At 41.9% G+C, this 21,694-nt stretch overlaps 1 protein-coding gene across 1 annotated transcript in view; it reads right to left on the bottom strand.

Moving 5' to 3' along the window:
• Positions 1–15,198, bottom strand: part of LOC111260672 (uncharacterized) — a 74,003-nt gene extending 58,805 nt beyond the window's left edge. Inside the window, exon 1 of the mRNA XM_086968422.1 lies at positions 14,982–15,198. Coding sequence (XP_086824548.1) covers positions 14,982–15,003 — 22 coding nt within the window. The 5' untranslated portion in view covers positions 15,004–15,198. The remainder of the gene's footprint in view (positions 1–14,981) is intronic.
• Positions 15,199–21,694: the final 6,496 nt, after the last annotated feature.

Here is a 21,694-nt window from a genome sequence, read left to right as displayed (position 1 = left end):
AGACCACCCAACTTCGCACCGTGAACGTACAATGGTGGTCGCTTATATTGACGCGGTTTTAAATGCGTCGCTCTGATAACCCTATTCTCCCTAAGCGTTTTTAGCTATACGATCAAATACCCAAAGCATCTTCTTGTGCCATTTCTTCAGGAACTTATTGGTAATGCATTTTATATAGACAGAACAATGCAAGCTTATCTATCATTGATCCCTTTTCCTGAATTAATCCTGAAAAATTCACACATGCCCCTAGTGCCTAAGTGTTTCGGCCGTTATCGCCCCAGCTTTTCCTTCTGCTGGCTTACCGGGCCAGTGGGTGTTGGTGCCCGTACGACGCGCCCTGGGGTAGCCTAACTGGACTAAATTGTCAAATTAGCTTAAGATTACGCATGAATCGGCCATAGTCTTTCCTCATTGGTGCTAATTGGAGGTTTAAGCTAGTGTTGCTCCCAATACGAATGTCCTTGCATTAATTCGGCGGGAGGTAAGTCAACGTAACAATATTGGAAAGCTGTTGTATTACATAATATTGTAGGGGAAGAGTTCGTGGGACAACAATATCAACCGTTTTTCTTGGTGCGCCTATAAGAAAGATGCCAAATCAGTATTGTTACATCCACTCACGTGGCAACTAAATGGCATTAGACAACACCATTAATGATGGAATACTCGACAGCTAGTTAAAACGTTTGCAATTTGTTTAGAAGGTGCTTCGTAAAGTATTTATATGCACACGTTATCATACAATAAGACACAGTTAATAGTATTGCACACATACTAGCCTATAAAAAACAAGAAGCCGGCAAAAATATGCATGATTAAAAGCACTCTGCCCTTGCTACAGATGCTGATGATTTTTTTCTACCAGCGGAGAAGAGAAATCTAATAGCTATATTCATAAACGATCAATGTAGAAGCATATATTTAGAGCATTCGGAGGAACCCGACCGGCGGATGAGGCGCGATGCCCCAATGGCGCAAAGGGCAGGAATTACTGATGCCTTATTGGGCGCGCCTCAGGTACCGGATAGGGGAATGCCCATTAGGGGGTGGTAGGTACCGGGAAATATATATCAAAACCCTTAGCGCAGATCATAACTGAGCTAAATCTGTGACTATGCCAAGCAGCTGTCTCAAACGTAGTCAAGGTTGCGGCAGCACGCCACAGTGACGGATGCCGGCGAAGACTGATGGATGCCGCGGAGTAACACACAAAGCAGATCCCCCAAGCAAAAGGTCGAGGCATACAGGTGTTCAGCACTGGAAAATGCTGTGCACTACCTAGTTTTTGAGTGCGCATTAGCGCTATTGTAGCTGAAAACACAAAAAAAAAATGTTCATAGCGAATTCCTCCGCTGAAAGAATCTTATGTATAGAATACCTGTATGAACACTATGGGAAACCCTGTTCACCTATTCGTGTGGCTATAAATACGCAAAAGCATACTGATCTTAAACGGCTCTATCGTCACAGCAAGTGGTTAGTTGCAACTCTTATGAATATCTGTATAACAGACATACGCACTTAGAACGCCTAAAACGTATAAACACGTCACCAGTACGAGAGTGTCATTGTACAGCCGCCCTGTTTGCTATAGAAGAGGACCACTCACGAGGACAGAGGGGCTCACATCGGGCTCCATTCGCTATTTCTCAAGTAGGTTTCAAAGAGTCGACAACACACTTACCTGGCGGTTCTCTGACTAACCGACACGCGGCACAGCTCTACGTTTAACTAAGCTTCCAATCTGCCTCGCGCTGGTCGACGGCGGAGGGGCAAACAGTCAGGACCGTCGTTTTGCTACCCTACCATGTCCTTGTACTGTAGAAGGATCAGGTAATTTTAGCAATACAGCTAGAAGTAGATCGAAGATTGGCAACCAATGGAGAATGAAACCCACCGGGGCCGCTCCAGGGGCCACTTTCCGCTATCCGGAGAGCTCGGCATGGGAAAATGCGCATGGAGATTTACACGAGGGCTCCAGCAAACCCCAAAGAAGCTGTAGGAGTTTTCTTAGCTCACAGACGTGTTCCAGTCTACCAACAGCTTAATAGGCTCCGACAGGCCAATGAATTGACCTGCACAGCAAGCTACTATCCGCCAGATGCTTGTCAAACATGGATCCATTCACCCTCTGCGAGAAACCCTTAAATGATTACTGTGCTTTACTAAATTGACCATCAGATTTGTCTCTTAGTTCGTAACGTTGCTAAGGCCTGACAGTAATCGACGTAAGCCAGCCAAACAGGCAACTACAAAAACTTCAACGCCCGCTTCGCCTTGATATTCTCTAGAAGTGTGACAAAACGGTAAGACTAATACGGGCCCACAAGCCTTCGATCTTATGTGCACTTTTCCAAGTTCCTAAACAAGTTCCTAAAGCATACTAGGACCTTCCGGACCGGTCCTGACTGTTTTCCGTAACCATTTACATACAGATAAAGAGAAACGCAACAACTGATTGTCTTAACTAGATTTCTACATATATTTTACAAAGAATTTTTATTTCTTTTATTTTCTATAACGCCTTAATTATCCGGTGACAGCACTGAAATCCATGCATTTATTTTTAAAAATACAGACAGTTTAGCACATTCTTCCTCAGTACTGTTATTTTATATATTTTTGGATTTGAGGATGCGTATTAATTTTTTTTTAAAGATGCATACTAATTCTCAAACCGGGATCCCTCAATAATTTCAGTTAGTTGAATAGCTCATATTGATTACACTCGAGTACTGATCCTAGTTCCGGGGTATCGCTTGTCATCTAAAAAAAATTCTGTTTTTTAGATACCATAGACTTAAGTTATTTTTCCCTGTGATAATGCAGATATCATGTATTTGTCGAATTTAACAAGATCGTTTAACCTAGAGAATAGGCCTAGGCCCGCTTCGCTTCGTGTTAGAAGAACGCTGCCTGAAGTAATACTTGATAAAGTACTTCAACTAAAACTAAAACTTCACGCATTACGTTAGATATATTTGATATCGTTGACTGATAAAGTTTTAATTTTATTTCAATAAACATCTTTGTACATTCGGCCTTTACGCCATTCAAGCGTCTCCTAAATCTTTTGATTAAGACACCAAAGGATGAAATTGGGTCTCTTTCTCACGAAAGTGGACGTCCTTTGTGCGTCTTATCCAATTTGTATCTATATTATAAAAGGAAAGCCCTACAACCCTGAGATAGCAGAGTTTTTGTTATGGACGATTTATTACTCGTTGTGTAATAGAAATAACTATTGCCACCGTCCAGCCATATCATAATCCTAAGTAATCCTCGGTAGATTTTTGTTACCCGATTTATACCGATATAGCTATTGTGGTTGAGGCAAGCCGCATTTTAATCGATTACCCGTTTTTTTTTTTTCGGGCAAGCAAACTCACAGAAAACATACTCGATGTGCAGTAGTTATAACAGGCTAAGATCACCATCTATTCGTCTGTGTGTATTCTGCTGTAAGAAGTAGGTCGAACGCTGCTGCTTCCTGCTCGCTAGTCCCTGCTACCGTCTACCTATTCGCTGACTACGTACTCCATTGGATGAAAACAGCAGACGAAAATAGTTTCTGCCCTACTAGCTTTCTTGATTTCAGATCTCCCTCCCCACATGGCTTGGTTCCCAGCAGACCTAACGGTGGCGATGACGAAGACAACGACCGCCAATCGTTCCAGCGTAGTCCTGGTTAGCATTTGCCTTTCTAACATGGCCGCCGATCTCTTATCTCAGCCATTGCCGCTGGTGGCAGCATTTATTCGTCGAATGTGACGAGGCCAAAAGAAGTATGTCGCGCCGCGGTGGCCAAACGCCGCCGTCGCCGTCAGAGAACACGAATAGCAGTAGCAGAATAAGGAAATGACGTCAAATACACGGATGGCTCCATCAAGTCTGGCTCGAAGCCAAAAGGCCCGATCAAAGGACCCTATTTCCTTACGCTAGCAGGAGTAGAAGCCGATATTCGTGGCAGGGGCGGTTGTATTCCTAAGCCTCGCCACTAGCAAATATGTAGCCCACGGCGCGACTGACTACTGTTGACTGTCTGTTCCATGTTCTCTGGACCATACCATTGGACCTAGCTAAGATCAACAGTCCACCAACGTAGAGAACACATTCAAAATTTAGTATGCTCAGCGGAACAACTAAAGCCAGCAAAAACGGACGATGAAAGCAATCCTTAAGGATATAACAGGACCCGTTAGTTACTGCGCTGCACCGAACGTGCGTATCTGTACAATGTTATAGATCCGCTTTCGGCCTCTACTTAAAGTAATGGCTTACGTCGTTGTTCCTGCTGTGATGGCTGCCTATGCGCGATAAGCTCAGTCAATCTTGTTACTAAGGGGCTACCCAAGAGTGGTTACTAAGAAGCTGGCCGCAACAGCAGCAGCAGCAGCAATGAGGGAAAAAAAGTTCTATTTATGTTGAGCGTACGATCTTCTTGAACATGGTCCTTTGGATCTAAAATTTGAAAATGCGCAAACAAGGGACGCTAAAGGTTAAGGCCAATGGCTATTGTAGCGTTTGGAGGTAGCTAGACGTGGGCCGATTTTGTGGTCATCATATATAAGAGAGCTATACGTAGTAACGTATAAGCCTCTGAAAATACTGTTGTAGCTTCGTGATGCGCCACCAGAGTTGATGATCGATTATTATCGTACAGATTGATTCGGCGGTTCGTGCTAGTTATCAATGAGATAAATCGATTTCAATCAATCAATGTTTAATACCGTTCGGTATGTTGAGATATCATGATTCATCAGTCTTACGTTACGTCCTAGTTGACGCCGTTTATCTGATCAAAGTTTTCACAAGCCAATTCGAGATTCAACTGCAGACTTTCATGACACGACAACAGCGCGACAGTCCTGCAACCCGTCTAAAATATGCTGATTTCTTTTAGTATTATATATATATATATAATAAAGCTGGACTGCCTAATATAGTCCTATGGGGTGGACTTCCAGTTACTGCGGTTAAAAGCTTCATTAATTCGTCCGTCCCAAAGGTATAATGTCTGTGATAATTGCGTTGTCTTCGTATTATACCATAGTCAACAATAGTCTTCTTATTGCGAATGCTGACTCTCGAAATGAAACTTGACAAAATCAATTAGATAAGCTGGGTCGTGCCATAACCTAGAAATTAATATTAGAAAAAAGCTATATTTGATCCCATAATGTGCAACGCTGCGTAGCCTACTGATGTCAACGTTATTCGTTAAAAAAGGATTTTTGCATTGCCAACTACCCACTAGTTCGTAACCAGCCTAGGTTAATGGCCTAGACTTCAGACAAACGTTTTCACCGATTCTTGAATTTTGTTCGATTTGTCGAGAAAAGAAAAAAACTTTCTATCCAGTACACCCTCGTTCCCGCGCAAACACAGTAATCTTCTTGTAATTAATTAATTTTTAATACTTTTTCTCAACACGGAACACTGAATGTTATATACGTTCGCTAAAAGTCTCCAGATTGAAAACTCGAATGACTTTTACCGTGCCCGATAAATCAAGACATTATTACCATATGTTATAATTCACTGTAATAGTATATAGTTTCCTAAATTCAGCTCTCCGTACTGAGTTCGTATCATATGAGATAGGCTACATAGATGGGATTTACGAATTCCTATACCAAGATCGATTTTCTCACAATTTAGTTTCACACAAAGAAAAACAAAGCTAGCAAACTCCTGGACACCGACGATAAAAACGAGTGACTCACATAAGTGGCATAGGCTATCGAGAGAAATAGCTAAACATGGTCTGCCATCTCTCATCGCCGAACCATTTGGCCAGGTTGAAGGCCAAGCAGCGTTGCATCTGCGTACGTTTACCGCGCTGAAAACTGTCAATGTTGTGCCAGTCCTGCAACGAGTTCTGTCGGTGTGTAAATGACTACATTACTGCAAGACGCACGAAATTTCCTTCGAAAAACACTTCGTTGCCTGGGAGCCTTCATAGTACATAGTTAATGTATATACATATGATTTTTTCAGATTAGCACGAAACCTTTGCCTCTGCTTCAACCAAGTTAACCTAAACCCCTGTCTAAGCTTGTCCTAGAAATGACAACTAGGTTTCTACCTTAGATGAAAATTTCCCGCATAAAAACATTATCGTAGCCAAGTCTAGCTTAAAAAAGAGTTAAATAATAATCAAGAAATATGATTGTGATTTTTTCATAATCCTCTCTAAATGGATACGAACGTAGCGATGCCTCCCTCATAGGCATTGCTCCCCCGCCTAACGCCATCCCTTACTAACTTATTTACTGAGCTGAGCCGCCTGACTCGATTGTTAGAAATTTCCACCTTGACAGCCACGTGGATAAGGTAAAGGAAGTCTAACCAACACGTGCGACTACTTCGAAATCGTCTCTGAAGTAGCACCGAAGAACGTAACGATTAATTCAGCTCGCGTCCAACGTTTCGCTCATTCGCCAATTCATTAATAACTAATTTCACACTGAAACGTAGATGGCTCCACCAAAGGCAAAAATACTCAATATGTCAACAACATTCTCCAAATGATTGGCACTGCTTATGTTTGTCGATGGGGCCTACGGGGCCTACCTTAATTTTCTGTCGTTTTCGGTGGGTCACTTTGAGAATTTTCAAAATGTGCTAATATCGTGGATGCTAAACTGAGCTAAGTTGGTTGGGTGTGTCAGAAGTTGTCTTGCCGACCGAATATTCTTTTTGTCCAAGGAGGTCTTTGCAGGAAGAGGGGTACTAGAGTGACACTTTCGGCTAGCAGCAGAAGCAGCATTACGGTAGGACCGTCGTGTTACCATCACATTGTCCATTTGTATAGAGGCTCAAATCAAATCAAGTAAACAAGATCTTACCATTTTGAGTTGGCCTGTCGAGACCAACCCTAGTCTTGAATTTGCGTCAATTCCCAAATTAAAAACCTTGGACCTTAGTAGGAGGCAAGTTCTATGATACGAATTTTTCCCGGTAAACGGATTCATATAATAAAACTGAATCCAAGAAAATGTTCCAAATCAACAAACTCGTGATGTCTGACGAGGTTCCGTTGAAAGCAACGAAATAAATTCTAATAAAAACAAACCGTCGGCAATTTTTTAATGGACCTTCCACTCGACTGAAAGAAAGCCTAGTTGGCTATGTCTGCCATTACTTAGACAGATTTGATAGTCGTCATCAAGGAAGCTAGAGCTCACCACAAAAAATAACTGTTAATTGCAGTGTGTGTGTGTGTGTGAACGTATTTTTTGAATAATCGTATAGAGTGGGCGTGAGGAAAGAAGTCAACGAAGTAGGCAGTCTTGTTACCGACTTCGTGATAGGATACATATGTAACGTTGCTGGTTATATTATATAATGCATTCGATAGTGCTATCCAGGCGCATCGTATTTGCAAGCTAAAATGGCACAGTTCCTTCATCGAGATCACGAAAGACGCGACTCAGTACAGCGGATTACTTTATTAACATAGACGAAGGCGCATTCAACTCTGTCTATTAGCCGTTTTTAGGAGACGAGTACTCTTGCTGCCACATTTTTCTGGCGTTATTGTTACTGCTGCCGCCATTGCAACAGTGACAAGTTCGACCATATCAGCTCGCTCTTAATCCGCTGCAAGACAAACAAGTGCCAGCCATTGCGGAACTTCAGCAATAGCCTATTGCAAGTTACGGCCAAGTTCGCGCTATTGTGAAACTAACTGGCCTCATTAGATAAAGTCAAGATTGTTCTTCTAGCCTTATGGTCTTCAAATCATATATGTCAGATAATATGGGTCGTTATTCATCGTTGGGCTCGTCTGAAAGTTCAAATCTAACAGCAATAGGTATGCTAAAATTACTGGAATGTCTTTATTCAAGCTTAAGATATAGATGGCGCTTTGTAGATGAGTGAAATTTCTGTGAAAATTCACTGTGTATCACAATTTTATTGCAATAGACGCACAAATGCTGTCAGACCCATAACAAAATGTGTTATCGCTTTCGTTCTGAAGATTCCCATAGAAAAAATCCTTGCCGTACTCGTTCGTGGTCGACTAATTAAAAACAAAGTAGATAACACTATTTCGAAAACTGAGCGAGATCGACGCGCGTGGGTAGCATTGGTATCACCAAGGAATTAAGCATCCATCAGCAGACGGTTTTTAACTATTTGGAGTAATCTGGCTATAATAAAAAGCTCACTCCTTGAGTGCTACACCATTTGGCAAAAAAAAACAGTCACCCGTTCGTATTTCCTCGAAAATCTGTAGAAACTGTTTATCTCGTGTGATGAAAGGCGGCTGCGCATAAGGCAACGTGAAAATGAAATATACTCCATAATCTGAGACGAAGTCCAGATTGATGCTAAAACAGTTTTGTGGGACTCTAAGGAATCGTGCATCGATTTGCCTTCGTCTGGCCGAGTGACTGATTCGGATCTCTGCTGTCAGCAACTAGAAAAATTACAAGCTATTGACAAAAATCGACCGGAGCAAAAATAAATAGAACAGTTGTCGTCTTCCACCATGACATCGCGCATCATCAAAAACTGAGAGAACTTGGGCGAGAGATTTTGCATTATCAGGCTATTATTCGTTTCGGTCTCTACAGAAGTTAATGGTGTTAATTTAATTCAACTGAGGGCGGCCAAAGTCGCTGGTCACAATCTTTTGCGTAAAACCACCGAATGTCCATAATGATATAACCTTACTAGAAGAAAGACGGCGGAAGGTCATCGACTAAAATGGCGCATATTCACTTGAGTGACACCATTTCAAAATATTTGCTTCGTAGAGGCCTAAAAACGGTCAGTACTCTTTCGATAACGCAATATTAGCGGGACCAAATGACTATGACATCGTAAACAACTTACCTGTTCGACAGAGCCATACGACAGAAGCAAACTTTTCTGTGTAATATATATATATATATATATAATTGCAGCACATATATCTCCATGGTCTGCTTTCTGTACTTACAGCTTCAGTATTAATGCATACACGCATATGGCAGACTAAATTTTCTGCGCACAAAAAACGATCGAATATAAGACGGAGGATGGAAACAAGTCGAGAGCAAGGTCACTTTATGCTTTTCTATTAGCATATTATGTTAATTTGAGGAAAGAACAAGCCTCTGTTTCTCCAACACTTGAAAAAATTTACCGAAAATGATTGTTACCGTTGAAGTGTTTTTTTCTCATTTTTTGGATAAATTTCCTACAGAGTAAGTGAAACGCGAAGAGCCGTTCTCGAAACTGTACAATCCATTCTGTAGATTTCCATGGATATAGGTTAGAGGGTTCTACCAACCTATGATAGTAATTCAATTTGTTTTTTTCGCACGACAAAAGCAGACTAATCATCAGATAACAATGTGTCCTAGTTTAGATTATAAAAAATACAAAGTACTGTAAATTAAATTGATCCCAGAATTATGTATAATAATGCAAATCCTTCGTCTGCTAATTGGATGATAAGACAGCCGATATGACTGAAGACTGTCCTTCCGACTCCACGATTCACCTATTTATCGTCATTGGTCCTTTAAGGGACAGTTGTCCTAGCGCTATCTCACGATTAGCAAATCTGTAATTAGTCAGGTAGAAATTTTCGAGGCAAACCTGTTGTACGTATAAGCTGTGGCTGTTTTTTTTTCCACTTTCAGACTGGATTCATCCTGTGTATATTTTAGAAGCTAACCGTAGTACTAACGCTATATCACAAAAGAAAATGAAGGCAATATTTGGGTTAATTTACTTTATGTTAATAGCATACGGCCGTGTATCGCAGATACTAGGCATATTAGACTTGGCAACAAGGGACCGTGTATTAGCACTTTATACGGACATGAATATCTGCAAGTGGAGAAATGATTGGAAGTATTTTGTCAAATTGACTCCCAGGGGAAAACCCTTCAAAGCTGAGGCATCCAGTCGTATTTGCTGTTCACAATTTGCCTGAACTAGTCTAATGAATGATCAGTCCAATCTTCAACTTCTCTCGATGGTTATATGACCGCGCCAAGATGTCAGGTGGTCCCAGGATATATTTGAAAAACCGTATATTCTGAAATGCTTTCCCAGGTATTTGCTTTTAGTTTACGTACGATGACAGCAACAGCGGCAAATTACTTAGCTGAGAAGCATTTGTATGAGCTCGTACTTAGCCTATATAGGTTGCGCTGACCACGCGATTTCCATTCAGAAATGGGCTAACTGAGGCACTAGAAGAGTCGGCAATGCCCTTGGCAAGTCACCCCCATTGATTCTTTTTGGTCAAGCTGGGCGTATCCGTAAGGACAACTTCTGAGTTCATCCACAATATGTACATAAGCATCAGTCCACTATATGGTCACAACAGACGGAGAAGAAAGTGTTTAAAGGTATCCGTTTGCTCTCTTACCATCTGTGCCCTCTGTAGGAATATCACATCGGACCTGCTTCATTTCATCTAGACGAATCTGTTCAAGCCTTGGTGCCTAAGCACTGGTCCGGCAATTCGACTATCCATTTCGTGCACCCTTCGCCAGGCGGGTGTGGGCTTTCTAAGTGGATGGCACGCTCGTAGGTAGAGAAATAGGTCTGAGCAGCCCTAAACGACGCGCGACGACAAGCTAGCAGTGAATAAGTGTGGGCACTGTGCGGAAACTATTGCTTATGTCAGAATCTGGCATCGGCAGCGGTCGTGCGCGGTCGTTTGGGAAGTTTCTTCTCGACGTTAACTGGGTTGCGTGCGTGAGTCCGTGTTATTCAGGCCGGTGTCGATCGCTATCCCCAGTACGCAAACAATATTCCAAAAACACGTCGTTCGAAGATATAACAGAGTGGTTCGTAACTATCTGTGAACACAACTATCGTCTGTAGATCGTTATGAGTATAGCCAATCTATTTTCAATGATCCACTACGTAGCGGACGGCAGATTGCTAGATCGCCCGCCACCTCGGCAGTTGTAAACAATGAAGAACGAAACGTCAAAGGATAGCTGTAACGTTCACTTTGTTTCGCTTCAAGACTCTACGACAGGACGGATGTGATACGCAAAATGACCTCCGGCCAATCGGCCTATATAAAACTTCTGCTACTGTCTTGTTGGGGTATTTCTGGTAAGCACGATTGCTCAGTGATTGAGGGTATTGTTTAATATACTTCGCTTTATTCAATAGTATAAAGATGATGCAGCCCATACAACAAAACCACACTACTTCCTTCTATTACGTAAATCATTCAAGTTACCGCTGCACGGCCGACATACACAGCATAAAATGACCTGAATAATTTGCAAAGTAAATTCCCATGCGAAAATTTAAGAGCTGTTCATCAACACAGCTGGAAGTGGTGCTCAGTTAGATAGGTTTACCTTAATTAACCTATATTTAATTAGATTTATTTCTATCAATATTGAATTATAAGGCCTTTCGCTAAGGGGACCTAGTTAAGGTTTTAAGCACAGTACTTCGCAAGCTTCATTACGAGCTGTTCAGGTTGAGTAGGCAAAACCGCACGACAGTGTCGGACAATATGCAGCTGGTTCTATATTTTGTATGTTTAAAAATTTGTTGTCATGAGAAGACCTAACAAATTAACAAAAGCGGAATATAAATGTTAGCAAGATCATTCATTATAGGATGTTCGGACGACGGCGGTGTTCATAACCCTTCTACCGGCAAGTCATATTGGAACCCAAGGGTGACGCTCTCCTGCGGTGTTTCGTTCACTAAGGACTGCTTCTAATCCCTATACTATCATATTGCGCCTAAAATTTGGCCAAGCCATGCACACACGACTCGTTAGCACTATTCTTGAATCAATTGTTAAATTAGCGTGTTCCTCCACAAACGATATCAACTAAGAAATCTGTAAAGACAGATGTCCAGATCCTATATTCCGTTGTGTAGTTACGCCTATTTATCCCTTATAGATAAAAGTGAAGATTGTTTGTCCCACTGTTTAAATCGCTTATGACAAACTGATATCTCTGATATATATTTCATCATACCTGATAAAAATCTTTCGTACAATTCCTAGCGACAGGCCTTAGCAGTTTTTCAGACAGCGGAGAAACGATTTGAACTTCGTTACGCTTAATCTATTTACGTATAATGTTTCATCTACGTTCAAATGTAGAGTGTATACTAATAGAAAATGATAAACAAATGCCATTGGACAAAGGCGTACAGCCAAGTATTAACAATGTCGTCGGCTTGCCCTTATCTCGTTTTTTCAGGCATGCAGCATGTCAGATATTTTCGTTTAGATCAGCAACGGCAGAAAAACCAATCCGGCGCGTTATATTTTGTCACTGTTCGGGATTATTCTCTGTCCGTACGATCTTAGAGATCGTTGAGAGTTGAGGTTGTCGTTATGGTTTAGTCTTGCAAACGCTAAAAGCGACGCAAACCTGACCCCGAACCAGGCAGCACGAAAATCATTAACAGTAATGGAATCTTCAGTGACTGAATTCGAAGCAGCTCTGCTTCATAATGCTACGTTATGAGCGGTACACACTCGTGTAGCTAACAGCTAAAAGCTAGGATGCTAGCTCAGCCCGATTTTGAATGCTCAGGAAAAGCTGTCATAGTCAAGGTGACACATGCAACATCTATATTCTGCTCGACGACACTATTTATGCGTACGCACCGAACTATATAAAGCCGTATGTAGTCAGCGTCAATCGAATAAAAAGGGGACGGTGGAAATTATATGGAAGATGAAAATCGGGAAGATTGAACAATTGATCAACTGAATCATTGCATTCATAATTATTGTTGAAACTATAAGGACTCTGCGTGGTCAAAAGGGGAATGCTACGGAGGAATTAATAGGGCGGGATGAAGTAGTGAGGTTTTTCTACCGGTGTCTAGTTGGTTCAGTTTTGCGCCGCTTGCTCAGTACTTAAGAACAAGGACCGAGGTTAGGTTTTAGCGAACATAGTGTACACAACCTAAAGGATTAGATGAATCTCATTGAGAGAACGTTTATTCTATCGACACGCATACAACTTCAGAAGCTGCTACTAATTGATCAAAGACCTTTTTTGAACTTTACCTTTTCATAGTAAATTCTGTTGTTGGAAATACAAATCCTCTAAAAATGTTTAAAGCAATTTAACAAGTCGGTAACAATACAGACTGCTATGGAGATCATCCTTTTGGTAGCTTAATAAACTTCAAGACGTCTTTGTTGTACGGTTAGGTAGGTTTTTTTTGAGTAAACCTGCCTGACTCTACCTTGTCCTGAGTATCTGCTGCTTTTGCAGTTTCAGCTTTTTTCAAATGTCCTACCTTAGATGTAAGTAATTTATCAGCGATGTCCATGAGTAAGACTCAAATTCAGTTATATTACGGTACTTATATTCACTGCCTTCCATTCTTCAATTAAATTTTCCATTCACAAGGAGATAAGCCTGTCAGTGATAAACTGAAGGTTCACTGAAGGTCGCGCGTTTAATGATATTTTTGTGTACACTGATGCTGAAATTATGCGTGTATACATGCAAGCACCTGGATGGTGAAGGTGGTTGCAGTACCTTCAACTCAGGGGGTAAGCAATCATAGTTCGCATACCTTCAAAGCTTTAACTATGCGAGTTTCTGCGTACTTTGAGTTAGAAACGAGTGCAGCATTTGAAAAGTGATTATTCTACATTTATCGATGTAGGGTCAAAACACCTGTACAATCCTATACGACCTACGTAAACCACTACGGGCCTTGGCCCCATGCGTCGTTTTAACTGACAGTATGGAGACATGTAAATGATAGCAGTTAGATCCCATTTAAGGGGTAATTTGTCTTTGTATCGGCAGAACGTTTCTACTATTTAATGATGTATTTATTTCTACCAGGCAAGCGTATACTTCCTGCACTTTGTACTCTTCAAGCATAGAGATATTCTTTCTTCTTTAGTCAACGGCTAACAAAGGCTCCAGCAGAAGTCGATACCGGTTCTCGGCAGCGGCTAATATTTTACGTAGGTATTATTATTATTTACCATTATATCCAAATAGTCGACAATCCAGACCATGTTGCTCCATGTACATGCAAATATTTCTACAAATCGTCGTTTCTATCAACTTTGTGGCTATAAAACTGTACCCTTTTTCGAATTCTTCGGTTAAAGAGCTTTCATACCAAAATCTAGAGAATATAAATGGATGGAATAAAGAATAAATGTTTACTCTTCGATTTGCTTCATATATTTTCTGGTATCTAAAACAAAAATGCGTGAGACAAACTGACGGACTACACAGACAAATTTTTAACCCACTTTCTGAATCTTAGTTGTGCACACTATATATATATATATATATATATATATATAGGGATAGCACTTGCCTACGACCAAAGTACCAAGCGGATTTATTTATCGTCAAAAACCCTTCATAACAAAATGTCTTCTAAAAGATGCGTAGAATGAAGTAACTTCCATACAACTCATATGCTCTGTAACTAGCGGAAGTTGCTAGAGTAGGTCGCAAGTACAAAAGAAATAAGCTTTTGTAACATTTCCACATTTTTAAACTGATCGTACACGACAGATACATATAAAAAGTACCCGACTTGCGCAAAAAAAATAGCGAATGAATGAACCCTTATATATAATAGATATAAACAAATTTGGAATAAGTCGCTTTGCGCAAGTTTTACGTATTTTATGTCTAGTAACTTTGGCCAGATCAGAAAGACTATTTTGCTTATATATGACTTTCTTTTAAAGAAGATAGAATCGAAATGATAAAAGCCAAATGAGATTACTGCTTTTCTACGAAGATAATTAGAATAAAAAAACTTCTATACGAAGATGTAAAGGGAAGCTTTGCAGATCATAGCAAAAAGCACAGGCTGCGAAAAATATCTGCTATATAACCCTACAACTTGCCTGGAAGCGTATATATGATTTATTTTTACCCAAAGGTATGTAATGCTAAGAAAGATCTAATTAACTGTAAACGCAATTAGGCTTTGCTTAATGATATATTCCATTCAATTTGGACGATGGACGTTACCTGTTACGCATAGTAGCGACATGACGATTACGTGGTAACTGCGTCCTTTTGTTTGCTTTCTCTTCAGATTCTTCACTCACTATTTCAATAACAACGTCGTTTACGAACGTGTACCTGTTTCAGGTCTAGACATCAAGAGTCACACACGCCCGCATACACACACACAGACACGCACGCACGCACACACACACACACCCACACGCCCCCCCCCCCAAAAAAAAACAGCAAATATCGTGTGCGCGCCGATTGTTGAACGGTATGTATACGTTATTCTTCATGCACCTATCGATATGATCACTTGTAACGATTCAGATCGTGCTCATTGACGTTGGCTTCGTTAGTGGTGATCCGCCGCGAAGTCGACAACAACACCTCGGCTTCCCTGCTGTCTCTGATTCCCTCCAGACTTTTCCGTTGACCGCATTTTTACTCGACTGACATTTTGCGCGATCGGCAAACGGCCGGAGGTGACACCGTTTGATCAAGTTCTCCTCATCGTCCTCGTATGGGGTGCTTGATTCTTTTCGTCTAGGATTCAATCCTATCGCATACGGCAATCATCATATTTTATATAAAGAGAAAGGGACGATGCTCAGAATTTGCAACCCGCTCTTGCTGAGCGCCGTGTGTCGATGTGGCCAAACACGTTTAATTTCTGTTTCTGTTTATCTGAGTTTGTCTTTCTTCAGCTACTTCTGTCTCATCCACCTCGACCACTGCCAGTTTCACTTTCTGATCGCGCACACTTTCTGGATGCTAGAGGATTTTTAATCCGAGAATTGTTACTTTCGCTACTTTGCATCCACATATGCAAATAGCAAGGGGGAAGGGAGTCACTTCAATGTCACAGACCTACTATGTTCATCGGATATTAAATCTTCGTAACTTGAACACTTCACATGCTTCTACCATTTACTGCCTTGCTTAGTCATTTTTTCCTATCACATCTCACATATCGTCGTCTGGGTTGTCGTTAGTCGTGGTGTTACCGATAAATGCTATGAATTTTCTCTAAAATGATGAATCCGCCAAAATAACGCTGTTTGTTCTTGCAGTTACTATTTCTATTTCTATTATTATGAGTACTAGTGGTGGCAGCATCCTTGTTTCTAGTGCGTCAGAGATCGCCATTATTATTAGAAGTGGCGATACGTTTCGGCTACTTACATCTCTGACATGTTCTCCCGCGCGATTAAATTTTGCTCAAAGTAGAATATTAATGAGAGTAAACAGTGAACATGTGCCCGATACAGTGTCCCATGTGTACACGTTCTTAAACGCACATAGGTAGTCACACGATGATACAAAAAATAGTGGCTTTTGTGCCTTTCGTTTTGGCCGCTGACGATAAAAACGCGGACCGATTGTGGACTGGTAGTTTTCTGTCTGTTCAGAGTGCCTCCGCTATGTTATTGCGCGTCCACTTTCGTGAGCTTGACCTAGGAACTAAGTAAGGAAGCGACGACTTCTCTATTTACGTTTGTTATGGTAATTTTTCATCAAATTATTAACGTAGTAGCAGTGGTAGCAAAACTTGAAAACTAGCTCTAGCTTGAGCTACAATTCACCTCGAGCATCAACATGACTGATGACGAAACGGTTGACAATGTCTTCTATTACGAAGGTGACCGTAATCGATATTGGTTTTTCATAGTGCTCCCATAGACAAGTCTTTGCAGCAATCGTCATCAGCTGCGCCGGAAGCTTTTTCCTCTTCATTGTCACCCGCTGCTGTCGCGGATCTAATCGTTCAGATCTTGGCGCGGTTGCCACTGGCGTGATTTGGCACTTATGGCACTAGCACATTCGGGATGTGTTGTAAGGGGGCTGTGATGACCAGGCTGTCAATGAGCGGTTTGCCACACCTCAAATGGATAAGCCGAACTCTACTCCTTGCACGCTACACATCGCCGACGACTCTACTATAGTTATGGGGGCAGCCTGTCTCTGCTATAGGACAGAGGAAGTGACATAAAAGTTTGGTCCTGACTCTGTCCACCGCTGATGCGCTCACCGTCCGATCGTTTTTAGTGAGTCGATAGACACCGTGCAGGTGGATGCCGTCCTGAACCGCGTGAGCATCCTCAGACTTCAATAGGAAGTTCAATAGGAGTTCCGTGTGCCTTACTCCAATTTTGTAGACTTCTGTTGTTTTGTCGTATAATCCTGTTTGTCATAACTACTTCATTTAGCCCTTCTTGTGGATTCGGGTTTAGGAAAACTGAAGTTTGCAAGGAGATGGATTTAGATGATAATGGAGGGAGACAGCCATCCATAATGTTGGCACACAGCACGTTAGGTCCGAACGTTAAAACCGTAATGGCAATTATGTACAATTGTTATTACGATTTATTGTTATCGTAGAAATACAGGGAAGAAATTGGGCTGAGCCCCACTCAAGCGAAGTTAAACGAACAACGCAAGTGTGGAACAACAGTCTGAGAGCTGTCAAAGAAACTAAGCGTTACGTACGAACATGACACAAAAACGATGACAGAGTCCTGGGGATGTCCTATTCGTGAATCGTGCTAGCGCCTACTTCTCGGTTAAGTAAAACGGGTGAGGGTAAACACGACTGCTACTACAACGGAATACTTATACCCCGTCAACAGTTGACATTACACGCAGTTCGAACTGTAGGATAAAACCGTATACATCCTCGAGCTGCTCGTGCAGCTTCTGACAAAACGGGTGTCGCGTATTTCTGTTTTACATTCCACAGCCGTTTCTAAGAAACCGACCGACCGCCCCAGAGGCAGGCTCACAGACTCGCTTGCAGTCGTCAATGACGACTTCTTGTCAAATTTATCATTACACAAATAATACGCATTGCAGAACAGTAGCAGTTTCAAACGACGAGCGAGAAATCAAAACACACACAAGATTCTTCCTTTTCATTTTAAAGTGCAAATTTGATCTTTTTCAATTTCTTTGTCAGTAAGTTTCTTTATTTGTTCGCTTGCATTTTGTGGATGGGTCCGTCGCTCAGTGCGCGGTCACCAGTTACCTCTGTCCACAACAATGATCTTGGGGAGCAGATGATCCTGATTTTGCTGCCTCGTTTTCGTCTGATGGCCGTCTGATGTTCCAACAATGAATTTAGATTCGCACAACACATGAGCGCTGCGGTTACAATGAGGCATTAATAACAACTGCGGTAGTTTTGGCGGACGCCTCTCATTCGACGATGTTACCACAGCCACAGACGTAAATCCGTGACGGCGACGTCGCCGTGGTCGCTTATATTATAAAGCAGCAAAAAATCACACGACTAACGCTCTAGAAGCTAATTCACCATCGTTGTATTGTGAACTGTTCGCCTGCTCTTAAGCCGCCGACTGCCAACTGACAACGGATCGACCTGGCAACAGACTGTGCATACACGGACTAAACGGCCGCTCTCCACCTCTTTCTGCTGCCCGGTGACTTGTCGTCTTCTCTCTGAGAGCAGCGAGGAGCGCAAGGCTCTGACCATTAAGTGAACATACCGTTCACGTTGTCTTTTTCTCAACTTTCGTCTGCTAGTCGAGTACTTCTGCTGCTGTGAATCCTGTCGACGAATAACAGCCCAATGCTCGGCAGCTCCATCGGTGCTCCGGTGTGTCGATCCATAAATTTGCAGCAAACAGATCCCATCAAGACGGGGCCGCAGCGTTCCGACGAGTAAAATGAAAGCTGGTGGCCCCAACCCACTAGAGCGTGTCGTCACAGGACGTAGGTAAACTCTAACTGAATGGTTTGGTCAGGACCAACAGAGCGGAGGGAAGCAGCAAATAAAAAACAGTAGGACCACGCTTAGGGGGAAGGTAAAGGTAACGGGGTAGCAGACAATGTTCAAGATGACAGGGCAAACCGATCATGGATGACACACAAACTGACCTACGATGAACTAGTAAATAATTAGTCTGTGGACGAAATATCCAGTCGACCCTTGCCTCAATGCAGCTACGCCCCGATAAAATCCACCCAACTCCGCAAGGGACTTGGTCTACCCCGTGCCTACACCTACTGTAGCGGCGGGACGTCGTATTGATGTTGGTGGTTTCGCATGGCGGTTGTAGTGGAGCCGTGTTGATGGCCTATCGAGGGAAGCGAAAGAGGGCTCACGCGAGGAACTCTCCTCTGCCGTTAGAATACGAGGGCCCACTATGCTCTGCCTGGTTTTGCTATAGCCATGGCCGTCGTTTACCAGTGTTAGCCACTGCGGCGAGCTTATTGCCCTCGACACGTAGATAAACAAGCTGAAAGGCGGCGAACGCTATGTTGGCCTGGCGATCTATGCTATCCCCACTGTGCAATTCCAACTGATACAATCGACGATACCAGCCAATCTTGTCCAGCGGATCTAATTAGCAGATTGCTACGACTGTTTATGTGTAAAATTGTACGCTTTCTGGGTGGGCTGCACCCTGTAGAGCTTACTTGTTTGCTTGTACCGATTGTAGTAAAGGTTATAGTATAGCAACGGAGACAACTACTACTTTCTAACGAACAAGCAGTTGAGTAACCCTAGTACCCTTACGCTGACGAGAATTCGTATAAATGCCGATAATGGTGTTTTGGCTTGTGCTGCCAGAAGCATTCGTATTGCTCTAGCTGCTGGCCACAGATGTAAACGAATACCGGAACGGAATCACCGGTAACCATCTGTTTTGGGATAGAGTGAGAAAAAGTAATAGGAAAAATGATGCCAGTTGTAGGGTCTAAGGCTTACAGGCCAGGGTTTTGGCGTCCAATCGATACGACCGCCGTCCTAGAATAGATTAGAATAGCTGGAGCGGACAAAGCAAAACAAAACAAGCACGATAGAAGCTAATGGGGTCAAGCCACCTGACTCTGTCCAGACAAGCGTGTTGGTCTCTTAGGATAGGAATAATAGAGAAAGCGGACAAGTCTGAAAAAGTGCGTAAGCAGGGTGGCACCGAGCTGCTGTCATGGTGTGACCGTATTCGCCGAGAGGAGTCTGTGTGGCTGGCTGGTGGACTGATTTACCAATCTAAGTAACTGATTTGGCTTGGCAAAAGAATCAATTGTTACCCGATTGAGCCGGAGTTAGCTGATGACAGTTTTGATGCGCCATTCATTCTTGATTGTCCTCTTGTTTTTGGGTGGCCATTTAAGGACAGCGAAATCTTCGATCTGTACCATGAACGAAAAACGAACGAAAATGCGTCTTATTCAAGTCACACGATAAAAGAACTGATTGTTTATCACGTGTGTTTATCCATACGGCCATCTGATTTTGCACATATCGCACTGATTCTATTGCCTTTCATCAATTTAATTTCTGACGGAGTGGAAATTTTGCCTAAGGCCAAAAATCATGAAAACGGATCGGCTGTTTAAATTCCACATTGCCAGAGATTGTCTAATATATGAACAGATTACGGATATCAAAGGAAAATGGTGTTTTCCTTAAGAAATGTATTGGACTAATTATTTGTTGCAGGCGGGAACAAAACGGGAAATCTATTCTTGTTTTGATCAAAGGTTTCAGGCGCATTATGTGCCTATCATAACATGGGCACCTTCACGTTGACTTTTTCGCTAAATTAAGTTACTCTTGTGGGTTGCAGTGGCTCAACATCAGCTCGTCGTGTACTAACCTAATACGTTTTTGCATCAGTAATGTCTTTGCCTCAAGGACTACTCTACCAAACGTGAATGGAAAAAAGCTACAGTTGACATACAGAAGAAAATCAACTTTAATGAGGCCAATTTTTATGAAAACGAAAACACTAACCGAAAAAAATATGGCTGTTTTTAACGCGATGCATTACAACTGCCTGTAAAGGTTTTCTTTATACACGCAACTCTGATAGCGTGGAGAAGATTTAGACCAAATGTCTATAGAAAAGGCAAGTCAAAGATAAATTTATGCTGGGAAACAATATATTTATGGTACGTTACTAAAATGTAGGCCTTGAAATGAAACTACTTTGTTTGAAGAAGTACTATTTGAAAGACTCGTCGTTTTAAACGTAAACCACTAATCATAGACTGATCTATTTTTCACACTTCAAGCGTAGTCTTGTTTAGTTCTGTACACCAGTTTGTCGTAATGAGCCTGGTCATCTAAGCGAAAACAAAAAATACGAATTCATCTGAACCTCAGAGTTTTGTCACAACGATTGAATATAGCAGAACGTATCTGAAGTGTCAATGCTTTGTCATATAAGTCAGAGTCTAATTTACGATTGAGCTTTGTGAGCGACCAGTGTGTCTGCCGGAATCCCGTCTCGAACGTGATCTTCGCTCTACTAAATATTCATAAGTAAACACACGGCACTATCTCGTGGAGACTGTAAATCTAGATGATAGCAACTAGCTTAAAGTTCTAAAAAAGTTGTACTTAGGCAGAACTTCATCGACGCTTTAGCAGATAGCCTTAATAATCTTGGATATACCTATCCAAAGACAAAGGTGCTAATATTCAAGCTGCCAAAGGCCTTTGGGGCCCGGCTATACCTTACAGCACAGCCTGGCATTATTAACAAGCCGTGCGTTAAAGCTGACGTTCACAAGGTGTACAGCGAAAATTTAGCACGCCTTGTCCATTATACACATAAAAATGAACCGAAGCAACGTAGGGGAGCAAAAGATGGAATAAAGTATAAATTAAGCTACCGGATGCTTATATACATAGGTAATCTTTGCAATTATGTTGATTAACGCAGAAATTACTTCGAACATACTTTTAGGCACGTATATGC

Source organism: Varroa jacobsoni, unplaced genomic scaffold, assembly GCF_002532875.2.
Source record: "Varroa jacobsoni isolate VJ856 unplaced genomic scaffold, vjacob_1.0 scaffold_466, whole genome shotgun sequence".
NCBI lineage: Eukaryota > Metazoa > Arthropoda > Arachnida > Mesostigmata > Varroidae > Varroa > Varroa jacobsoni.
The sequence above is the reverse complement of the archived record's forward strand: the minus strand, read 5'-3'. Positions and strand labels throughout refer to the sequence as shown.